The sequence below is a fragment of the Eleutherodactylus coqui genome, chromosome 12, assembly GCF_035609145.1.
Source record: "Eleutherodactylus coqui strain aEleCoq1 chromosome 12, aEleCoq1.hap1, whole genome shotgun sequence".
Lineage (NCBI taxonomy): Eukaryota > Metazoa > Chordata > Amphibia > Anura > Eleutherodactylidae > Eleutherodactylus > Eleutherodactylus coqui.
Genome location: NC_089848.1, coordinates 64,886,881 through 64,909,068, shown reverse-complemented (window position 1 = coordinate 64,909,068; position 22,188 = coordinate 64,886,881). Strand labels below are relative to the sequence as shown.

Sequence of the window (22,188 nt, the reverse complement as noted above, 5' to 3'; positions counted from 1 at the left end):
TTACTACCTAGTCACGTGATTCTATCACTGTGCCGGTTGGTGTTATAGTAACCAATAACCACGCAGCTTCTTGGTGCGTTCCAGGCAGTGGAAGGAATGCGGTGCAGGGACAAGTGCCCAAGATGTGGGCTCCAAGATTGAGCCGGTTGGGTGTCCGGCTCGCTGCTGCTCCGCGCGGCTTGTCGGGAACCAAGCTGCATCCTGGTATCCGATGGTGTCGGCACCAAGCTGGTGTGTCTGCAGGCTGGATGACCTGTTCAGAGGCGCTGCCGGCTGCACCCGTGAGGACGTGTGTGCTACAGAGCAGCAGGCTGTACAGCGGCCGCATCCCTGATGAGGAGAGCGCGGACAGGCCGGGTATATACTGACCTGTCGTTACTAAGGGCGGGGGGGTGTACATGGCGGCGCCTTACTGAACTAATGACCACATCCATACTGGCGGCTGTGGAGAAAGTGCTGCAGACCTGCCAGCAATAGAAGGGTTAATAGTTTGTCAATTAGCAAAATAACTGAAAAGAGAGAAATGTAAATCCCCTCCGTATTCGGTGTGACCGCCACCGGCCTTCACAGGAGCAGCAGCTCTCCCGTCGGTACACTTGCACACAGTTTTTGAAGGAACTCAGCAGGTAGGGTGTTCCGAACACCTTGGAGAACCAACACAGATCTTCTGTGGATGTCGGCTTGCTCAGATCCTTCTGTCTCCATGTAATCCCAGACAGACTAGATGATGATGATGATGAGATCAGAGCTCTGTGGGCCGTATCATCACTTCCAGGACTCCTTGTTCTTCCTTAGGCCTCATGCCCACAACCGTGACGGACTCCACCAGCCGAATATTGCAAGTGGAGTCTGACACGGCGCCCCACAAAAACTCCATACTCACCCCTCCGGACACGCTGCGCTATTCCTGCCCGGCAGCGCATGACGCGGTGATGCATAATCACTATCCTGTGACGGCCGGCTACACGTTTTTCCGCGGCAATTAGAGCAATTTTCTTTCACGGGATTCTGCAGCGCGAACAGTGAGCTATTGGGTTCAAGAGGACCTAATGGCTGCAGGAAGCGCTGCAGAAATCCGACCGTGGGCATTAGGCCTTACATTGGAGATAGTGGCATTGGCTGCAGAATACATTTAGAGTCAATCAGACGCCTCCCTGATGATGATACATGATGGGTAAGTATCTGCCTGGACTTCTCAGCATTGAGGACACCATTACTCCTGACCAAATCCCCAACTCCAGTTGCTGAAATGCAGCCCCAAACTTGTAAGGAACCTCCACCGTGCTTCACTGCTGCCTGCAGACACTCATTATTGTCCTGCTCTCCACCATGCTTCACTGCTGCCTGCAGGCACTCATTATTGTACTGCTCTCCACCATGCTTCACTGCTGCCTGCAGACACTCATTATTGTACCGCTCTCCACCATGCTTCACTGCTGCCTGCAGACACTCATTATTGTACCGCTCTCCACCATGCTTCACTGCTGCCTGCAGACACTCATTATTGTATCGCTCTCCACCATGCTTCAGTGCTGCCTGCAGACACTCATTATTGTACTGATCTCCTCCATGCTTCACTGCTACCTGCAGACACTCATTATTGTCCCGATCTCCACCATGCTTCACTGCTACCTGCAGACACTCATTATTGTCCCGATCTCCACCATGCTTCACTGCTGCCTGCAGACACTCATTATTGTCCCGCTCTCCACCATGCTTCACTGCTGCCTGCAGACACTCATTATTGTCCCGCTCTCCACCATGCTTCACTGCTGCCTGCAGACACTCATTATTGTCCCGCTCTCCACCATGCTTCAATGCTGCCTGCAGACACTCATTATTGTACTGATCTCCACCATGCTTTACTGCTGCCTGCAGACACTCATTATTGTACTGATCTCCATGCTTCACTGCTGCCTGCAGGCACTCATTATTGCACCGCTCTCCAACATGCTTCACTGCTGCCTGCAGGCACTCATTATTGTACCGCTCTCCACCATGCTTTACTGCTGCCTGCAGACACTCATTATTGTCCCGCTCTCCACCATGCTTTACTGCTGCCTGCAGACACTCATTATTGTCCCGCTCTCCACCATGCTTTACTGCTGCCTGCAGACACTCATTATTGTCCCGCTCTCCACCATGCTTTACTGCTGCCTGCAGACACTCATTATTGTCCCGCTCTCCACCATGCTTTACTGCTGCCTGCAGACACTCATTATTGTCCCGCTCTCCACCATGCTTTACTGCTGCCTGCAGACACTCATTATTGCACCGCTCTCCACCATGCTTCAATGCTGCCTGCAGGCACTCATTATTGCACCGCTCTCCACCATGCTTCACTGCTGTCTGCAGACACTCATTATTGCACCGCTCTCCACCATGCTTCACTGCTGTCTGCAGACACTCATTATTGCACCGCACTCCAACATGCTTCACTGCTGCCTGCAGGCACTCATTATTGCACCGCTCTCCACCATGCTTCAATGCTGCCTGCAGACACTCATTATTGTACCGCTCTCCACCATGCTTCACTGCTGCCTGCAGATGCTCATTATTGTCCCGCTCTCCACCATGCTTCACTGCTGCCTGCAGGCACTCATTATTGCACCGCTCTCCGCCATGCTTCAATGCTGCCTGCAGACACTCATTATTGTACCGCTCTCCACCATGCTTCACTGCTGCCTGCAGACACTCATTATTGTACCGCTCTCCACCATGTTTCACTTATGCCTGCAGACACATTATTGTACCACTCTCTCCCCGCGCTTCACTGCTGCCTGCAGACACATTATTGTACCGCTCTCCACCGTGCTTCACTGCTGCCTGCAGACACATTATTGTACCGCTCTCCACCGTGCTTCACTGCTGCCTGCAGACACATTATTGTACCGCTCTCCAGCCGTTCACTGAACAACCTGCCTTCTTTTACAGCCAAATCCTTAACATTTTGACTTATCTGTCCAGAGCTGCTGCCACCTTCTGCCCCCCAGTTCCTATATTGTCATGCATAGTAGAGTCGCTTTGTTTTTACACTGAAGATATGGCTTTTTGGCTGCAGTTCTGGCCAGACGTCTTTTGAACAGTAGAAGGGTGTTCCTGCGCCTCACTGGTTTCTGCCAGTTCTAAGCTGATGGCACTGATGGACATCTTCCAATTTTAAAGGGAAGCGTGATGTGCCTTTCATCTGTTGCACTGTTAGCCCTTAGCCGACCACTGTGTCTACAGCCCTCAACATTGCCCATTTCTTTGTACTTCTTCCAAAAAGCTTGAACAGCTCGTCTTGAAACCCCAGTCTGTTTTGAAGCCTTTGCCTGGAAGAGACCTTGCTGATACAGTATAACTACCTTGTATCTTGTTGATGTGCTCAGTCTTGCTATGGTGTAGGACCTGTGACATGAAACTGTCTTCCACAACCTCACCTTTTGTAGCAGAGTTTGGCTGTTCCTCACCCACTTTTAAGCCTCCTACACTATTATCTGCTTAGAATTGGTTAATCGCACATCTGACTATAATCCTACATAATCCCTGACTTTGTACAAGTGTAGCTAGAAGAATTGATGCTGTGATGAAGACAAAGGGCGGTCACCCCAAATATTGACTTATTTTACGGTTTTCTTTTGTTCATTCACTTTGCATTTTGTTAAGCATACGCTGCCCATAGTGAAGTATAGGGCTGTCCCTGTGTGATATGCGGTGAAGTAGAGCATGCATATCTAGACGCTATTGGGAATGGATCAATAAAAATCCATGTACTTTAATTGACTCCACCGTGTATCACGTGCGTAATATATGGTGAAATCGCGGTCGTGTGAATGCGTCCTTATGCCCCGCCCACACCGGTGTCATGAATCTCTTTAACCAAGCGACTCTGACAGGTCAGCGATTCTCCCTGTGGGCTGCCGTGTTTACATGGGATGAAAGTCAACTATAATCGCTCTTTTGAGTGATTTTCTTGGGCGACGGTGGCTCTTGTACAAGTACTCGGTGGGCGGTAATCACTGCTGTTTCTTGCAGATGAAGCTCTTCAGGAGTTTAATATCAACTTACTTGTCAACTTGCTACGTCAGGAAAATGGCAAAGACTTGTGTGTCATCCGAATCCCCCCGGAGATGAACTACGTGGACTACTTTGTAGTTGTTGGAGGAACGTCGAATCGGCATCTCCAAGCTATGGCGCAATACATACTGAAAGTGGTGAGGTCTACAGCTGCTATAAAGCTTTCTTTGTAGCTTTTGTGTTTTTTTTTGTTTTTTTTTTTGGGGGGGGGGGGGGGGGGTAGAAATGCTGAAATCTTCATCGGACTTTCTCCAGTTTTTCTTTTTGGTATTTTTGCCAAAAATACTAGAAGAATGACATGCATGTTTGAATGATGCTTGTGGTTTTCTACTCACATTTTTTGGTGGCACTTTTTAACCACAGATGCATTTTATTTTTTGGAGTTTTTCCCCCAAAGAGAAGCCTATGGAAAACCAGTCAGAAAAAAACACTAGACTCATCAGGACAAAACCTTTTATTTTGCCTAAAAACTAATAATCAGATGTGTCAGATGCAAAAAAAAGTGTCATTTTTGCAAAAATAGGCTCTGGGAACCAGCTTTAGGCCTCATGTCCACAGGGACAGATCCGCAGCGGGTCACCAGCACACATGATCCGCGCCCCATAGGCATGCATTGGACACCCATACCTGCGGATGTCATTTTCCCCTGAGGCGCAGATTGCGTGTGCGGGAAAACACCCGCAGCATGCTCCATTTTAATGCGGGTCTCCCGCGGGGACGGCTCCCGTAGGCTTCTATGGGAGCCGTCTGGATCCGCAGCACACCCGCAGCTGAATTCCTGCTCTCTGGCGCGGGAGAGCAGGAGTTCAAAAGAAAAGTGCACGTGGCATGCTGCTGGCGTGCCGAGCACATCCGCCAAGCCAAAGGACGAAGATCCGGCCACGACGGAGGGCAGATCCGCAGCGTCCGGACAGGTAAGTAATGCTTACTTTTTAGCCTCATGTCCGCGGGAAAGGAGGGACCCGCTGCAGGATTCTGCATGGAGAATCCGCGGCGGGCCTGATTCTCCCCGTGGACATGAGGCCTTAATGTGGCTCGGAGCGGCCTCTTCAGAAATATGAGGAAGGTTTTCTAAAATGAGTCGTCGATATTTAAGACTTCACGCCTCGTGGTATATCACAGATGACGTTTGCTTCTGATTACATGTCTGCAAGGTGATATACAAGTAAAGCGAGTTATTTCTCATTGTCTAAGCATTTTATTTAATACTGTCAGCAGAAGTAGTCGTTTTCGCAGACTGCAGCGTACATTTTGTCTTAAGACAATTTCCTGTGATTTTTTTTGCCTCATTTTTGAAACAATCCTCATATGAAAAAAATTTTCCCCACTGCCCTAATAACTTTTATGTCAATAAGGTTGGTGGTCAAAGGAGGAGACCTTTTTAGAACTTCCTGTCCCCCCTACAGCAGTTTCAGCCATGTTGAAAGCAGTCTCATTCCCCTCTTTTTCCTCTCTTGGTCATTGCAGTTTTTCCTCGCCCTTCTTCCCCCATAGTAGTCCCTATCGTGTTTCTTCACCCTCTCGCGGTCAGAGCAGTATTTCCGTTCACTCCTGCACCTCAGTAGTCACAGCAAGTAGTGTTATCTCCTCACGTCTCCAGTAGTTATAGCACTGGCACTACCCTCCAGTGATTGTAGCAGGCCGAATTATGTCATAACTGGACAGTTGATTGAGCAATAATATGAAGCCAGTATCCGCATTAGTAGGTAACAAAGATGCAGGAAGAAGAAGTCACTGAGAAATGACAGTAACAGAATGTCAATTATATGATGAAACAAGTGGGCGCTGGTACTCAGATAATAAACTGATGGTAACTGACCATAACTCCAGCTTTCACTAAGCATTTATCTAATGTATCCCTGACACTGACCCTAACACCAGACACCACTGTCCCTAAGTATCCCTACTTGAAACCCTATCTGAAACACTAAACGGTAAAAAGACACAAAGTCCCAGAGACTGTCGCCGCAGTGTTGCCCCTCCCCTTGTTTCTTCCAGCAGTAACTGCAGTAGTGAGCGCTGTGATGTCACTAGCAGGGGACAGGCAGTCTTTGAATTGACTTCACTATTGGTTTATCATCCTGGGTGTGTGGTAATGTTGATCTGGTATGCTTGCAGTTTATAGGCATCATGCAGAATGGGGAGTAGGTTTTGAGTAGCGCTCAGTATAATCTAAACTGAATACAAATTTATATTCATTCATTTTTTATTATTTTCTTTGTACAGAGAACTAGATGCATGAATGGGAATAATTTTGTCATTTATTTTGTTTTTCAGCATAAGTTTCTAAAAGGAGAAAATGAGGCATTTGTTTGCCTAGAGGGAAAGAACACCGATGACTGGATGTGTATAGATTTTGGTAAGTGTGTGTATGTATATTTTATATAATTTCCCCATACATTACACAACAAGTTCATGTACCGTGTTTACTGTGACTGAAGTGCCTTATTGCCCAGTACTGGCATTTAAAGGGGTTGTCTGCCTTTTACAGTTAGTATTTATTTACAGAGTAGGAAATCATACAGTTTTCTAATATACATGTATTTAAAATTCTGCGCACATCCCTTTCTCATACCAGTGTAGTAGCCCCTATCCGCACAGTAGAGTGGTATAGCCCATGGATAGGTCTGTCCATAGTAATGGCCATCAGTCATGTGACCCCTGGCATCGGCAATGAAAAAACAATTGCATGGTCATCGAGGTACATTGTAAGTAGTCGCTGTGGGGTTAAATCCTTGGATCCAATCGTTTACCAAGCAGATCTTGCAGCGGTTTTTCATTGTTGATGTAACTTCTTTAGTAATATAACTTTTTTTTTTTTAAACCAGGAAACATCGTCGTTCATTTCATGCTGCCTGAAACCAGAGAGGCCTTTGAATTGGAGAAGTTGTGGACTTTGCGGTCACATGATGACCAGTTGTCTCAAATACCACAGGAGATCTTACCTTTGGATTTTACATTTGGACTGCAGCAGCATAAAGAGTGATTTCCCCCTCCCCTCCCTTTATAGACAGTAAGGCCCCAATCACATCTGCATTAGGCCTCCGTTAGGGCTTTCGGTTTGTCTGTTCCAAAAGTTAATGGAAAGTCCTAACTGAGCCCAAATACAGATGTAAATGGGGCCGAAGTGGTTATATTATTTTTGATAATTCTTACAAAAAAGGCAAATTAAAAGACTTTTGTGTCTTTCAATCTCTATATCTTTTTGGACCTGGGAAAAAAAATTGTTTTCCAGATTAGTTTTAGATCCCATCTTTATAGAGGTTTCACACTGTTTTCTCTTATGAAGCTCCAAATCTTGTGGTTCCTTCATACAAAGTTCAGGATTCTTGCAGCCACCACTAGGGGGAGCTTACTGAAGACAGAATAAATATTTCCTAATAATTGGGGCCGCTGTGCTTCGTTCATGGGCCGCATACAGTGTGGTGAAAATATCAGCCAGGTATCAAAGATAGAATTGATGTCTTACAAAAGAATATGATGGGTATCCGATCTCCAGGAATGAACCCGTGCAGACACTGTATATTCAGTAGGGGAACATCATGAACGACCCGCAGTAACACAACAACTTGCGTCACAAAGCCTTTATTTGCTTTTAGAAGCTACGTCTCCACTGACTGCACATGGGTAGGCATCTTCAGAAATGTCTTACCCTCAAAAACCCTCGTTACAACATATCGATCTCTGTATAGTACAAAAATTAATGAAATTGAAATATATAGAGGGAATTATTTATTTCTGGCAGCGGTTCCACACCACAGTTCTGGGGGAGTTTGCTTATATTGTGCCATATAAACGACATGCTTGTCACTCTCTCAAAAAAACACTATGTTAACCATACTGACCCATAGAATAAAGTTATTATGTCATTTTTGTTGCAGTTTGTGCGCCGTAGAAACAAGACGCACTGAAAGATGGCGGAATGTTGGTTTTTTTTATTTTACGCCACTTAGAATTTTTTAAGAGTTTTTCGGTACATTAAATAGCACCATTGAAAAATACAACTCGTCACGCAAAAAACAAGCCCTCATACAGCGGCGAATAAAGGAGTTACAATTTTTTTAAAGGGGGGGAGGAAAAAACAAAAATAGGGGGGAAAAAAGGCCGCGTCATTAAGGGGCTAAAGGCAGGCAGACCCTTCACCTCCTCAGTTCCTGTCCACTGGTCTTACTCAAAGAGGCTGATCTGTAAAAAGTCATGACAGATAGAAGGGACCATTCTGGCTTCAGTTTCATCACGAGTTTCAGAAACTTACTACCACACACGAACATCTTGAAACATGATCCATAATTGAAGACAACCCTTCCAGAAAGACAAAATCACATTCCGAGGAACTCTAACTTTGTGAAATATTTTGGCCTCCAGTTGTATAAGAAACTGGGGCACTTCCAAACTGGCTAATCGAAACGCCACATCTGCTTGTCTCTCTTAGATCATCACTAGAGTTGAGCGAACGTACTCTGCGGAGCTTGATGCTCGTTTGAGTATTAGCGTACTCGATAGTGCGCGTTACTTGAACGAGCATCAAGTCGTGTTCGACCCCGCCCCAGCTTTTGGCTCCTGACGTTCTGCTGTGACGTGCCTGTTTTGGCCCCTCCCCGCCGCAGCGTGCATCATTGGCAAATTTTTTGTCGAGAGAGAGGGAACACATGAACCAAGAGAAAAAAAAGCTCGGGACCTGGCGTCCCACTTATAAAAATGTTCGAGTCTCCCATTGTAGTCAGTGGGGTTCGTTACTCGAGTAGAGCTCTCGAATTTCAGGAAAAGCTTGACTCGAATAACGCGAACCCGAGCATTTGGGTGCTCGCTCATCTCTAATAATCACTCATAGAAGAACTTTCAGGTCCTACAAACTAAAGAGTTCAGCATAAAACTCAAATTGGACTGCACATCACAATACAGCCAGCACAGATTAATCACCACCAAGTCTGCCAAGCCACATTTTCTCCTTTTGATTTGGTGCATCTTTTATATATGTCCATCTCTCCTAGTTGTATGTGATGGATAGACCACAAAGCATTTCCCAAACTGCGTGTCTTGTAGAGTATTCTTAGGATCCAGTGTTAGTACCTACCAAAAGAGGTCCAAGGAAGGACAACCAGTTAACTGGTGACATGGTCATTAGCGCCCAAGCTTTGCTGCTGTGCATGGGGAGCGAATACTAGCCCACGTGGGCTGATCCCACAGAAGACTTACTCTAGAACAAATTGCTGAAAGGGATAATTCAGGCTACGATAGAAAAGTGACAGAACACACAGAGCATTGTAGCTTGCTGTGTGTAACCACAGACTGGGCAGAGTGCCCATGCTTACCCCTGTCCATTGCTGAAAGTGCCTACAATGGGCACATGAGCATGAGAACTGAACCATGAAGCAACGAGGTGGCCTGGTCTGATGGATGACATTTTCTTTTACATCATGTTGGATGGCTGTGTTGCTTACCAGTGGAAGAGATGGCATTTGGATGTACTATGGGAAGAAAGCAAACTGGCAAAGACAGTGTGATGCTCTAGACAAAACCTAATGGCATTCCCTAATGGTAGTGGCCTTCCTTCAGTATGATAATTCGCTCTGTCACACTATAAACAATTGTTTGGAAGTGCTTTAGAGAATACAACACACAGACGTTGGTTTGGGCTACAAATTCTCCAGTTCTCATTCTGATCAAGCTTTTGTGGGATGTGCTGCAAACACATGTTCGATCCATGGAGGCCCTACCTCACAATTTAAAGGATCTAATCCCCCTACAGACGACCCCAAAATCTGTTCTTACTACTGGACAAGGACATGATAATTTTGGGCCAATAGAGTTTGTCCCACTTCAAACAGCTGTACCTCTGCCGTTTCCATTCTCGCTATTGAAATGCTTTTGTTGTCATTTTGAATCTAAGAACTGCATGTCTTGCTGTTGGACATGCACAGTACAGATTGCGATGACACGAAATCTGCAAACCTTCCACAATGTCGATTGTGGAAGGACTACAGTTTGGATTGCTTCCATTGTCTTCAATGGAAGCTGTCCGCATGGAAACCACTCAAAAATAGACCATGCTGTGACTTTTCCTCCACGAGCGGAAAATCGCAATTGATTTCCACTCATGTGCAGAAAAAAATCACTTTTCCATAGCATGCTATGGCGGTATTTGCTGCGCAATCCTGAGGCTGATGGCCGCTCCGGATTCTGCAATACAAATATGCACGTGTGCAGCAAGCTTTAAAGATGGTTTACCAAGATCTCGAGAACCGGGGTACCATGTTCCCGTCTGACTGTCACTGTGGGGGGTCACTTCTCCCTCCCATTGATGTTAGAATGGAGTGCTGGCCAAACATGCGCAGTCACGCTCCATTCATTTCAATAGGGCTGACAGAAGTACCTGAGTTGCTTGACGCTCGTCTGTCTCCGCAATCCCCTTGAAAGGGAAGGTGCAGCAACCATGTAGTGTAGACGACGATGAGACCCCTACCAACCAGCCAGTCATCCCCCATCCTGTGGAAAGGATATCACTTGCAATCTTGGGACAACCTTTCTTAAATTTTTTTATTATCAATGCTTGGCTTGCTTAAACAATGCATCAAGATTGCCTTTGTGATCAATTTTATCCTTACAAATGCCCATAATGGAGGTGCATTTTATTGTCCTAGCTTTGTGCATGATCTGCAATGGAAGATGCGATGCGAGATTTCTGCATTGCAAACAATTGAGAGAACTCTACGATCCTCTGCCGTGGCTGACAGCCGCAGCAGAGGATCGCTTCTTCCCTGAAGTGATGCAGCAAGGTGGTTTTGTTACAAAACCGCCTCGCATTCGCGGAAAAGTTGCACATTGGCGAGCATATCATCGGGTCGAGATCCAAAAGGTCAAATGCAAAGCCCAGAGACCATAGACCAAGCCATACACATCCTCAATCCGATTATTGAGCGTACATATCACCATCTCCTTAAATTTTTAATTGTTGAAGGGTTAAAGCAAAGGCAGAATTCAATCCCTTATACGGGGAAATTCTGCTCACTGGACTGGCTGAAGATCCTCTCAGAAAGTGCTCATTTCTTTCCCAGCTCCAATCAGTGGTTACTAGGGACCGCCCAAAAAGTAGTACACACCTGAACGCCATATGATGATGAAAGCCTCACAAACCTCCTGGCCAGGTGCAACACCACTGCGAATATATACCACCACTGAAGGGTTCTCCCAAAACTGCAGAAGAATCCCATAAGGTAGCAAAAGGGACTTTCCTTCCTAACCTCCAGAGCCAGGAGAGCACAGCATCCGCTGCAGGAGACGAGACCATGATTCCAGGCTTACCAAGTGACTCCTTATGGAGACTTACACCAGGGACAGGTAACCTCTCATGCCATGGAGTTTGGGAGTGAGGCCCTGCAGTCAACCACCTTTAAAGATCTGGAAGAATCCTTGAAAGAGCAGAACCAACCAGCAGCTATCTCCTCCAACCTCTCCTATGGACAGGAAACAGGAACCAGGAACTGGGGAGATGAAGGGTGTTCCTGATTTTAACCTTTTGCAATCCAATTTTGGATTCAGGGTTTCCTAGGGGGCTTTCTCTTTCTGCCATTATACAATGGCACCATCTGCTGGCTAGAGCCAGTACTGCAATATGTGACATGCCAGAGAGGCCCCCAACAATAGAGCGGCCGGCAATATACAGTAAGAATACCCTGCTGAATGTCTTTCTACATTCTGTTGGAAGCCTGTGCAGCTCTGATGTCGGAAGACGTCAGACAGTGGATTGGAAAAGGTTAAAGAAATCTGTGAGGTTCCTGTCTGAATAGGATGTGGTCTCTCACTGATGAGGTCATGAGCGTAAGGGAAAAGCAATTTCAGCATTTAAAACAGAACTCTGCTCCATTGTCCAATGTGTGTCAACTGCAGAACATGTTCTTTAGTTTTGACCAGAGTTGAGCAAACCCTAGCCTTTCAATGTGCCTTTAATAGAGCATTTCTACTCCAAGTTGATGATCGTGAAAACAGGGGCCACAGAAACATCATCAAACTACCCTGCATCCCTGAGTCCATACTCCCCTCTGACCTCCGCAACACTGTAACACTCATTTTCAACAAAATCCTGATCAGAACAGAGTCCACGGAGATCTGAAGTGATAGGGTCCACAGAGTTATGGGCCCCCATGACTCTGAATTCTGCATGCCGAGAGATGCTTCGTGCAGAATCCATTTCTTCAGAAAAAAGGAGGAAATCCTACAACGAGCCTGGAGACAGGACCCCATAGCCTCCCGACATACCCTGGGGATGAGGCACCTACTGAAACTTCTGATACAGCTCACCGAGTTAAGTGCGATGGGGATATACTTTCCACCTTGTCATACGAAAAAATAGATCCATATTCCACCTGCACTCCCCAGATCAAGCTGTGGCCCAATTCCTGGGTCTAGAGAACATGTCCATCCCGCACTGACTGTTTTTTTCACTAGCCCCTATGCAGCAATAACCCCTGCCCCAGCGACATAGGCAAAGCTGGACCTTCAGACCCGGTCGCTCGGTTCTGGACAGTGTGAATGGATTTCTACATCTACAGGAAGATAAAGGACAAGATCCTTTTCATGGCAAGATCCTTTATGTTATTTTGAGATCTTCTCTAATTCGAGCAACATGTCTTAGACTACTACAGCGGCAGAAAGATAAATGTTTGGACTGACCTTACGTGGTTTGTCCTCCCTCTTTTCCTACCCCCTTAGTAATATTTACTACGACATTCATTGTCCATTTTGATGCCACTCTTTTGTACCCTGTTGGCCTTAGTTTTAGGGCTCATTCACACAGGCGAATGCGTACAACACTGAGTTTCCTGCAGCATTGTGTGCAATACAGCCTATACGTTTTGCCGGCAGAGACCGTGTACAGGCTGCGATTGGCACTGCGCATGCCTGGGAATCTGACCTCTCATACATGCAGAGTGTGATTTTTTTTTTTTCTCAGAGCCGGGCAGCTACCTCCTCACCTTAGTTGGGGGGCATGCGGTTAACCCAGGGATCATCTCTGGTCTTTGCCTCTCCACTTCCCCTAATAGTGTGACTCGTAGGCCGCCACTGGCAAACACCTAGTTGCCTGAAACTTGCCATTGTGAATATTCTCACTTTTTTTTTTTTTTCTTTCTTCCTGTTCCAAAGTAGGCAGGATCGGTTTTAGGGCCAGTCCTGGTATTCTAGTGGCCTATGCTTATTTTTTTGGTAGTTTTTCTTTTTCCTCACTCTCTTTTGTCTCTCCTAATTCTACTTTCCTCCACCCCTGTCTACCCTCCCTTTTCTTCTCTTTTTCCTTCTTTATGGCCGTGGCATGGGCATGGACACCATTTCCTTTGCCACGCTTAACAAGCATGGTATCAACTCTCCGGAGTGGAGATCCTCTCTCCTCCAGCTTCGCTGAAGCAAAAGGGTCCATAAGGATTTCCTGGAGGAACGCTATTTCAAAGACTGCTCGATTCCTACGCTCCACGCACCTAGGTACTCCAATGTCTACCACAGTTGTTACCATAGAACAAATGCCAGAGCTGTGCGTATTCTCATCTCCCAGTAGATGCCATGGGGACCAAGTGAATTTTGCACTGATAAGGTACAGTTCTTATTTGTTAAGGGGAAATTGGCGGGTACCTTTGTGAATGTGTACCTACCAAATTCCAGCCAGCTGACTGCCTTAAATGGTATTTTTTGAAAGGTTAGCGGAGTTCTCAGAGGGCACCCTGTACGTTCGAGGAGACTTCAACCTAACACTTGATCCTCTTTTTGATACTTCACAAGGGACATCCCACATAGCTTTCCCTTATCCACGTTGCGTTAACGCCTTCTCCAGTCACGTCAGTTAATGGATATCTGGTATACAGCGTACCCAGATGGGTGAGATACGTACTACTCTCTAGTCCATAGTACAGTGTCTGAGGAGCAGGCCCTCAGCCGAGAAGACAGCGGGCTAGAGAGATAACCTTGTCATGGGGCTCTACAATCCCCTCTCCTGGGGGTAGCTCGGGACCCGAGCTCGTTACAGTGGTTACCTGAAGCCCCGTTTGTCATTCGTGATGCCAACGTTCAGTCCTCTGCGGTGAAACTTTGAGTTGAAATAAAGTAGTCCATGCACAGAGTGTCTTTTCTGGACGTTGGGCTCTGTCCGTTAACTCAAACATGAATAACTGATAAGTCAAACAATTCTTACATTGGTGAAGTAGGGAGGATTCACGGGGTATTTGTATCTCTACAGTCCCCATTATCTGTAGGCATTTACTCTCCCGGTAACTCTCTTTCTCTCTCTCTCCTGTCACTTGCTCACTGTTTCTCTCGCTTTCCAGCGGCTCTTCCATTTCTCCGGGGGGACACAGTTCTTGTTTGGATTCTCTCAGTCCGGGTACATGCACTCTTGATAGATAGTTACGGTGAGGAGTTGTTCAGGAAGGATAGGCCCAAGAGGGAACAGCGGACCATCTTTCGACCTCCTTCATGTCTCCCTACTCACTGTGTGACTCTGCTCCTAGATTACCCGCAGCACCTCTCTCCAAGGCTGGAACCCCTAGAACTACTGGGCTCCCACCTGACTATGCTTTTATATGAAGCCTGGCACCTGAAATCTTCTCCAGCAGCACACAATTATATATAATATCCAGATACTGGTCAAGGTGAATAAATGCAGTGCCACAAACAGGAACCCTGAACCTCTGGCTTCAAGTGAAATCCAGAATATAAAGAAGCAGTGGCAGCATCAGCTGTGTAATAGAAAAATCAAATGTTCTTTATTGTTCCATGTTGCAGAATAAAACAGGGACCGTTTCGACCAATCAGATCTTTTTCAAGCCTAACCCCAAATCCATACTCGACCACCATCAAAGCAGGCTGTTCCTGTATGCCGGCTCATTGGAAGTCCTCTTTACCACCTTCCCCAGCTCATTGGGTCCATACGGTAGAGTAGACTCAGAGGATGGAGGAACTTACAGCTTCATTATACCATAAATATGACTCCTGGTACCATACTTTTGAATATACACAAGAATACGGAGTACTCATCGGCTCCACCTAAAGACACCAGCCAAAAAAAAACAACCCTTGGAATCTTCCCTATGGGGAGCGGGTGTCTGTCAGGCCCTCAGTCCTTTTCACTTCTCTCCTCTTTCTCCTTCCTCTTCGTTTTTCTCCTTTTATTTCGCTCTGTTTTATCCTCGGATAACTTCACAAATTTACATAAAGTTTATTCTACTTTGCATACTTAGTTATACTGCAAACCTGAACGTCATAATCACTGAATGCAATGTCTGGCGTGAAGATTATACCTTCCCACACTTCTGAGTTTACCACGATCTGTACTTGTTTTTGTTATAAAACGGAATGGTTAACTGTTTATTCCCCAGTTGGCTTCTTGATTAAAAATGAAAAAGCTGTAGGAAAAAAAAATCTTTTTCCTCTTAATTAAAAAAAAAAAAAAGAGAAACCCTGGTTTAGGATGTCAGATGTCCTGATTTTGAAAATCAGTAGGTATTTGAATAATATTCCTATACAAAATTAGACCGAGGCTGAAGAAAATTGAATATTTCAGACAAAACACAGCCTAATTGCGCATGAACGCAAAGCATGCCATAGCTGTATGCCTGAGTGTTAAGGCAGCAGAATGCAGTCCTAGGCTCTCACTCACGACCTGAAGGTTGTGGGTTCAAACCCTGCTTGGTTCAGGTAGCTGGCTCAAGGTTGGCTCATCCTTCTAAAGTCAGTAAAATGAGCTTACTGGGGGATAATAAATCAATTATCTGAAAGGGCTGCAGAATAAGTTGGCGCTATACAAACAAGTCACTTTCCCTTCTCCCTTTATGCTAACAGGCATGCTGTGATTTGCAGGGGACAAAGGGAGCCCTGTCCCTCTGTCTAGCTACCCATGTGCTGTGGTTATGGACTGCAACATCTATGGGACGTCCCCATTACTACTGAGGGGCCGCTGTGAGACGTCCCCAATACTACTGAGGGGCCGCTGTGAGACGTCCCCAATACTACTGAGGGGCCGCTGTGAGACGTCCCCAATACTACTGAGGGGCCGCTGTGAGACGTCCCCAATACTACTGAGGGGCCGCTGTGAGACGTCCCCAATACTACTGAGGGGCCGCTGTGAGACGTCCCCAATACTACTGAGGGGCCGCTGTGAGACGTCCCCAATACTACTGAGGGGCCGCTGTGAGACGTCCCCAATACTACTGAGGGGCCGCTGTGAGACGTCCCCAATACTACTGAGGGGCCGCTGTGAGACGTCCCCAATACTACTGAGGGGCCGCTGTGAGACGTCCCCAATACTGCTGTGGGACGTCCCCACTACTACTGAGGGGCCGCTGTGGGACGTCCCCACTACTACTGAGGGGCCGCTGTGGGACGTCCCCAATACTACTGAGGGGCCGCTGTGGGACGTCCCCAATACTACTGAGGGGCCGCTGTGGGACGTCCCCAATACTACTGAGGGGCCGCTGTGGGACGTCCCCAATACTACTGAGGGGCCGCTGTGGGACGTCCCCAATACTACTGAGGGGCCGCTGTGGGACGTCCCCAATACTACTGAGGGGCCGCTGTGGGACGTCCCCAATACTACTGAGGGGCCGCTGTGGGACGTCCCCAATACTACTGAGGGGTCGCTGTGGGACGTCCCCAATACTACTGAGGGGCCGCTGTGGGACGTTCCCATTACTACTGGGGGCCGCTGTGGGACGTCCCCATTACTACTGTGGACTGCCATGATATGTCGCTATTACACTGGGAGCCACGATGGGATGGGAGGGCTGTTTCGAAATAGACAGCGTGCAGAGTGCGGATTTTGACTGCTTTTTTTGCTGCTGAAAGGCTGCAGAATTTTCCACAGAAATTTCCGCTGAGGACATTCTCAGCATTTCCGCATCAAAAAAAAAACTGTCAAAATTTGCACCTTGTCTATTTTGAAACAGCCCTGTCCTTTTTAGAACAATGGGGGTAGTAAAAAAAAAATAAAAAAATCATACGTTGTGATAAGCCCCACCCCCTGACGTGTTGGCACCTTGCTATAAATAAGTGGGTTTTGGATTGCAGTTTGGGCGATCAGTCTCTAAAAGGTTCGCATTAACTAGGCTAGGGGGAACACTTGCATTAAAAAAAAAAAAAAGTCCATGTTACATCCACAAAAACAGACTTTCCATCCGTGTAGCCTCCATATTTGTTCCTTGTGTTTATTTTTTTTTTACTTGCATGTGTTAGGTTTTTCACGTTTGCAGTAAAACCTGAAAGTCCAATTTTTTTGCATCTTGAAATAAAAGGAAAAAAAAAACACAGCTGACACACGGAAGACATGATGAAGTCCAAATAAAGCTAAGTATTTTTTACTTTTTGAAGAGAATCCTGTGAAGAATCTCTTTTTTTGGTGTGCTGCTTCTCTACATATTTATGGTCTATTTCTTTGGAGCCTTTTGAAGTCCGAACTCCTGCTGAAGCTTGCACCCATTTTGTTTTTTGCACCCCCACGTAAAGTGGTATTTATTTAGGTGTGCTGCTGCTTATACAGATCCTTGCCTTTGGTATAAAAGTAGTGTCATGTGATGTGGGGATAGCTGTCCCGGTTTGTCTGGAGTCAGTTCCTGTCTGCTGAGTCTGTCGTCGGCGGCGGCTGTTGTCCAGGCCAGAGAGAAAGAGAGAGTCTGTGTAGGAGACAGTCGGCCTGAGGGAGAGAATCAGTGTAGAGAATGAACGAGTTCAAGAGGTGGTCTGTTGTTCCCGCCTGGGCTTAGCCTTGTAGAGAAACTCCCCTTAGCCATCTCTAAAACAAGTAAATGTACTCCTACTGGAAGAAATGCATGAAAACTGCATGAGTCCAGAGAGGAAGAAAGGAACCAGTGAGAGAGCGTGACTGGCAAGCGTTAATGCCCACAGATAACTGGGACTGTAGAAATACAAATACCCTGTGAATCCTCCCTGCATCACCACTGTAAGACTTGTTAGACGGTTATCATCAATACATGTTTAAGTCAACGCGCAGAACCGAACATTCCTGGTTCCTGTTCATAAAAGTGTACTTTGTGCGTGGACTACTTTATTTCCTGGAATTGACATCAGTGGGATCCACCGCAGAGGACAGAACGTTGGCGTCACGAGTGACAAGTTGACTACAGGAACCATGGTTACTGTTCCTGTGATCTCCCCCAGCAGTAACGAGGTCAGGTCCCAAGCTACCCTTAGGGAGGAGAAGGTAGACCCCTGTGACAAGGTTAAAATCTCTACCCCGCTGTCTCCTTGGCTGAGGGCCTGCACCTTGGTCACTGCAGAGGCCAGAGAGAGACTCTTGTTCCTGTTTTGACGAATTGAGCCCAATGGACATGTTCAGCGTATACATCAGGAGTAGGGATGAGCGAGTATACTCGCTAAGGCACTACTTGCTCGAGTAATGTGCCTTAGCAGAGTATCTCCCTGCTCGTCCCTAAAGATTCGGGGGCCGCCGCAGCTGACAGGTGAGTTGCGGCGGGGAGCAGGGGAGAGCGGGCGGGAGAGAGGAAAAGAGAGATCTCCCCTCCGTTCCTCCCTGCTCTCCCCCGCAGCTCCCCGCCCCTCGGCGGCACCCGAATCTTTCGGGACGAGCAGGGAGATACTCAGCTAAGGCACATTACTCGAACGAGTAGTGCCTTAGCGAGTATACTCGCTCATCCCTAATCAGGAGCTTTCATGGTCTAACCAAGACACACTAAAACAAAGTTATGTAAATAATCCCTAATATAGGTTCTGCCATACATTCCCATTTTTTAGTTCACCAATAAGGAGACACCACCACAAAATAGGAGTTAAACTCTTTATTCCATTCAGAGGCATCTGGCAAGTGGAGCTGCTTGGGGGCACATTACAGATGAAAAATGATCCATGCTTTGCAGATATTAAACTCATTTACAGTATAACTTTCTACTGTATTGCCAAAATACTCCAAGTTACCAAGTCTCAATTGAAAAATAACATGATTACCACACTAACAGTCTAGAAATTTAAAGAGATATGACAGTATTTAAATCAGCAGATGTAAATGCAGCACCTATCTGTAAAGTAAAAATTCATGGAAAATAAATCAAGTTATGTCTGCTTCATCATGTTAAGAAAAAAGAAAGTCGGGTCTGTACTTAGACCGCAACAAACGTTTACTGTTATTTCAAATGACTTTTTTTTTATTTTCATAGTTCAGTATTTTAAATCAATGTAAGAAAAAAATTCTAAACGCTAAATGTCACTCGTCAAGAAAAAAAAAATATTCAGGTTTTTCTTAAAACTACAACATAGGTTCTGAGTTTCTTTTTATTTCATTTTTTTTAATAAATCCAAATTAGTAAGATGTAGATGATGAAAAAAAAAAAAAAAGAAGAAAGAAAGAACACACTTCAGACCATTAAGAAAAAAAAAAGAAGAATTGAGAAAAAATAAAAAAAAGAAAGAAAAGAAGATCTGTACAACAATGATCTTTGGGAAATTATCTATTCTATGTAGAAATGCCTCTATTTCAATATGACTAAGAGGTAGATCAACAAAATGATGAAACAAAATGGTTTTTGCTAGTTGTGCCCCTCAAATCAGTGCAGCATGGTGATTGTGATCATCTCATGCACAAAAACATCACGAAAAAAAAAAAAAAATAAAGGTTCAGAGGTAAACCGCATGGCTCTGTTAAGACCACACATACACACACACACAGCAGTCTTTATGCACCACGTGTCGCCACATTTTCAAAACTGAGGTAGACTGAAGTTTATTGTAGAAACTTGAATGTGTAAATATTACCACAATCATTCAAATTACATTCTGAAATTAAAAGAATTTGGTAGCTTTCCTTTTCCCTGCCTTAGGATTTTTTTTTTTTCTTCTCATACCCTCGTACTGTCCGAAGCGCGTGGCCGTGTCATCCACGTGCCGCCGACGACTGAAGGATAAATGGTTGGTTGTAAAAACATAAAAAATAAAGTGTGCATAAACCCTGCTGTATCTATTTCAAAACTAAAAGACGGTTGTATTCAGCTTTAAACCTTCCAAGTAGCTTTGTGTGGCCCTTTTTATTTTTTATTTTTGTATTTTTTTTCATACTTTACTGAGGCTGGATATGTAAACGTAAGCCTGTCGTTATCTATCGTGGCGATCAAACGTACGTCTGACCCAATTCCCCCCGATTCCCTCTCCCCTCCCCCAATCATGGTAAATGAATGTAATATGCAATTGATCTGATAAGGAAGCATCGGTTTTGATGGTTATGGGAAAGAGGGGTGGAAAAAAAAAATAGAAAGAAAATATATATATTTATATATTTTATACATATATATATTTATGCTCCCACAGATCAAGTATGTTTTGTTTTTTTTCTTTTAGTTTTACCAAACTGACGATGAAGCTTGCTCTTTGAACAGAATGGCAAAGTTCAAAACGGGCTGCAAAATGTTTCAAATGTAGCACTATTAGGTAGTGATGGTCAAAGGCACAAAGGGTTCATTGCATTCAACCAAGCAGCACAAAAAAGAAAAAAAAAATGAAAAAACAAAAAATCCAGTCTTCTAGCACCCTTTTAAAAATAACAAAAAGTGAAAAAAAATATATAATTTTTTTTTCTTCCCCCTCCCCACCCCTTCAAACCCAGCTGGCCTCTTTCCATCACTTCCTTGTGTGGTGTTCCCAGAAAAAAAAGTACCGTCAAACTTTTTTTTTTTTATTTTCATCCCATAGTAAAAAGAAAAAAATAAACGGCATTGCTGCTATCAGTATGGTGGCGTCTTTTCCGTATCGATTATTTGAACATTCACTGAAATTCTGTAGCAAAATGATGGTGTGGAAGGCTTCAGAGAAACTGAGGCAACTCCCCATCTTTTACTCCCCATCAGCCATCAGCTAGCAGATGCATTCTCTGACCAAATATTTTTTTTTCTGCATGTCTAGCTGGTCGCTGATATTTTATTTTTTTTTTATTAAAAAAATAAAATGCTCAAGAACTATTAGCTTTATAAAGTATACAAAATACCAAAAGAAATAAAAATAAAATAAAAAAAAAAAAGCAAAAAAAAAAAAAGCAAAAAAGGAACAAAATTTCTCATTGAGGTACTAAATGCCTGAGGTAGTTTAGTAAAATGCATATTCATCTTTTTATGCCCTGGCCAACACCTTTCTACACTTCCCTTAGGTTATTCATGGCAGTGTTAAGTAAAAATGCAACCAAATTAAAAAAATGCCACTTGTTCAACACCGGGACTAACACTTGGGCCACGTTCACAGGACGCAGCACTTTGCAACCGCATTGGTACGTCAAGGCCAGGAGTGAAACCTACACAGTGAAAAGTAGAATAGAAAGACCTGCGCCTCTTCTGTACTTCGAACCCGCTCCTGGCTTTGGCGTACGAATACGGAGGCAAGGCGCCGACCGAAATACTTGTGTGAAAGTAGCCCTAATTTCATCAATATCCAACACTAACCAACCAATAATCCCACCCTCTACTAATTGTTTCTTCTTTTTAATCTAACTGGACGTATAAAGAGCAATGCCTTTTCTTTACACCAGAGAACTCATAAGAGAAAGCTTCATTAAACAAAGTTCTAAAATTGTTGGGGGGATAAGAACAATAAAAAAAGACTAACAAGGTTTATGTTAACTCGTGAGAATAGATCAAAAGGGAAGTGAAGGGGTCCTTATATATTTTTTTTTCCTTTTCTTTTTCCTTTTTTTTTTCTATTTTTTTCATTTTAGGTTTTTTTTTTGTTTGTTTTTTTTTTTTAAAGCTGGGTTTCAAAAGTTTGAGAGCCTAAATTACATTCTCAGAGACAGTTTTAAATTGTTGCCTGGTCCTCAAACAGGTGACACGCTAATTAGTGTTTTGCAACCGCTTAGCACAGACAGGTTTGAAGTCCCTGTCAATTCCTCAGTCTGTCTTTGGTCTGGCATCTGTCTCTGTGAAGGGCCGTGTTCCTGAACCTTTATTTTCGTCTTTGCTGGGGCTGTCCGCTTTGCGCAGTCTTCTGCTGTTGCTGCTGTTGTCTTCTTACCTGAGCCAATATTTCCTGAATTTTCCTCTGTGCAAGCTAAAAATTTAAGGAACATGCGTTATACATGGATTTACAATTCCAATGAAGGTGAATTTAAGGTGTCCACAGCAAAAGCCGCATATTGCATGT

At 45.0% G+C, this 22,188-nt stretch overlaps 2 protein-coding genes across 3 annotated transcripts in view; one reads left to right on the top strand and one right to left on the bottom strand.

Moving 5' to 3' along the window:
* The first annotated feature begins 60 nt into the window (after positions 1 to 60).
* MALSU1 (mitochondrial assembly of ribosomal large subunit 1) lies at positions 61 to 7,928 on the top strand. The gene is made up of 4 exons (XM_066584650.1): positions 61 to 357; positions 4,018 to 4,196; positions 6,337 to 6,418; positions 6,888 to 7,928. Exons 1-4 carry the CDS (start codon positions 123 to 125, stop codon positions 7,043 to 7,045), a joined length of 654 nt encoding a protein of 217 aa, XP_066440747.1. The 5' UTR covers positions 61 to 122; the 3' UTR covers positions 7,046 to 7,928.
* Positions 7,929 to 18,836: 10,908 nt separating this feature from the next.
* The window catches only part of IGF2BP3 (insulin like growth factor 2 mRNA binding protein 3), a 112,803-nt gene continuing 109,451 nt past the window's right edge, over positions 18,837 to 22,188 (bottom strand). For both annotated transcript variants that reach the window (XM_066585668.1, XM_066585669.1), the window contains exon 15: positions 18,837 to 22,095. In XM_066585668.1, the coding sequence (XP_066441765.1) occupies positions 21,991 to 22,095 (105 nt within the window). In that variant the 3' untranslated portion in view covers positions 18,837 to 21,990. The remainder of the gene's footprint in view (positions 22,096 to 22,188) is intronic.

Coding starts and splice junctions, on each gene's coding strand:
- MALSU1 (XM_066584650.1), top strand. CDS start 123: ATGTGGGCTCCAAGATTGAGCCGGTTGGGTGTCCGGCTCGCTGCTGCT. Junction 358..4,017: donor GGAGAGCGCGGACAGGCCGG/GTATATACTGAC, acceptor TGTTTCTTGCAG/ATGAAGCTCTTCAGGAGTTT. Junction 4,197..6,336: donor CGCAATACATACTGAAAGTG/GTGAGGTCTACA, acceptor TTTGTTTTTCAG/CATAAGTTTCTAAAAGGAGA.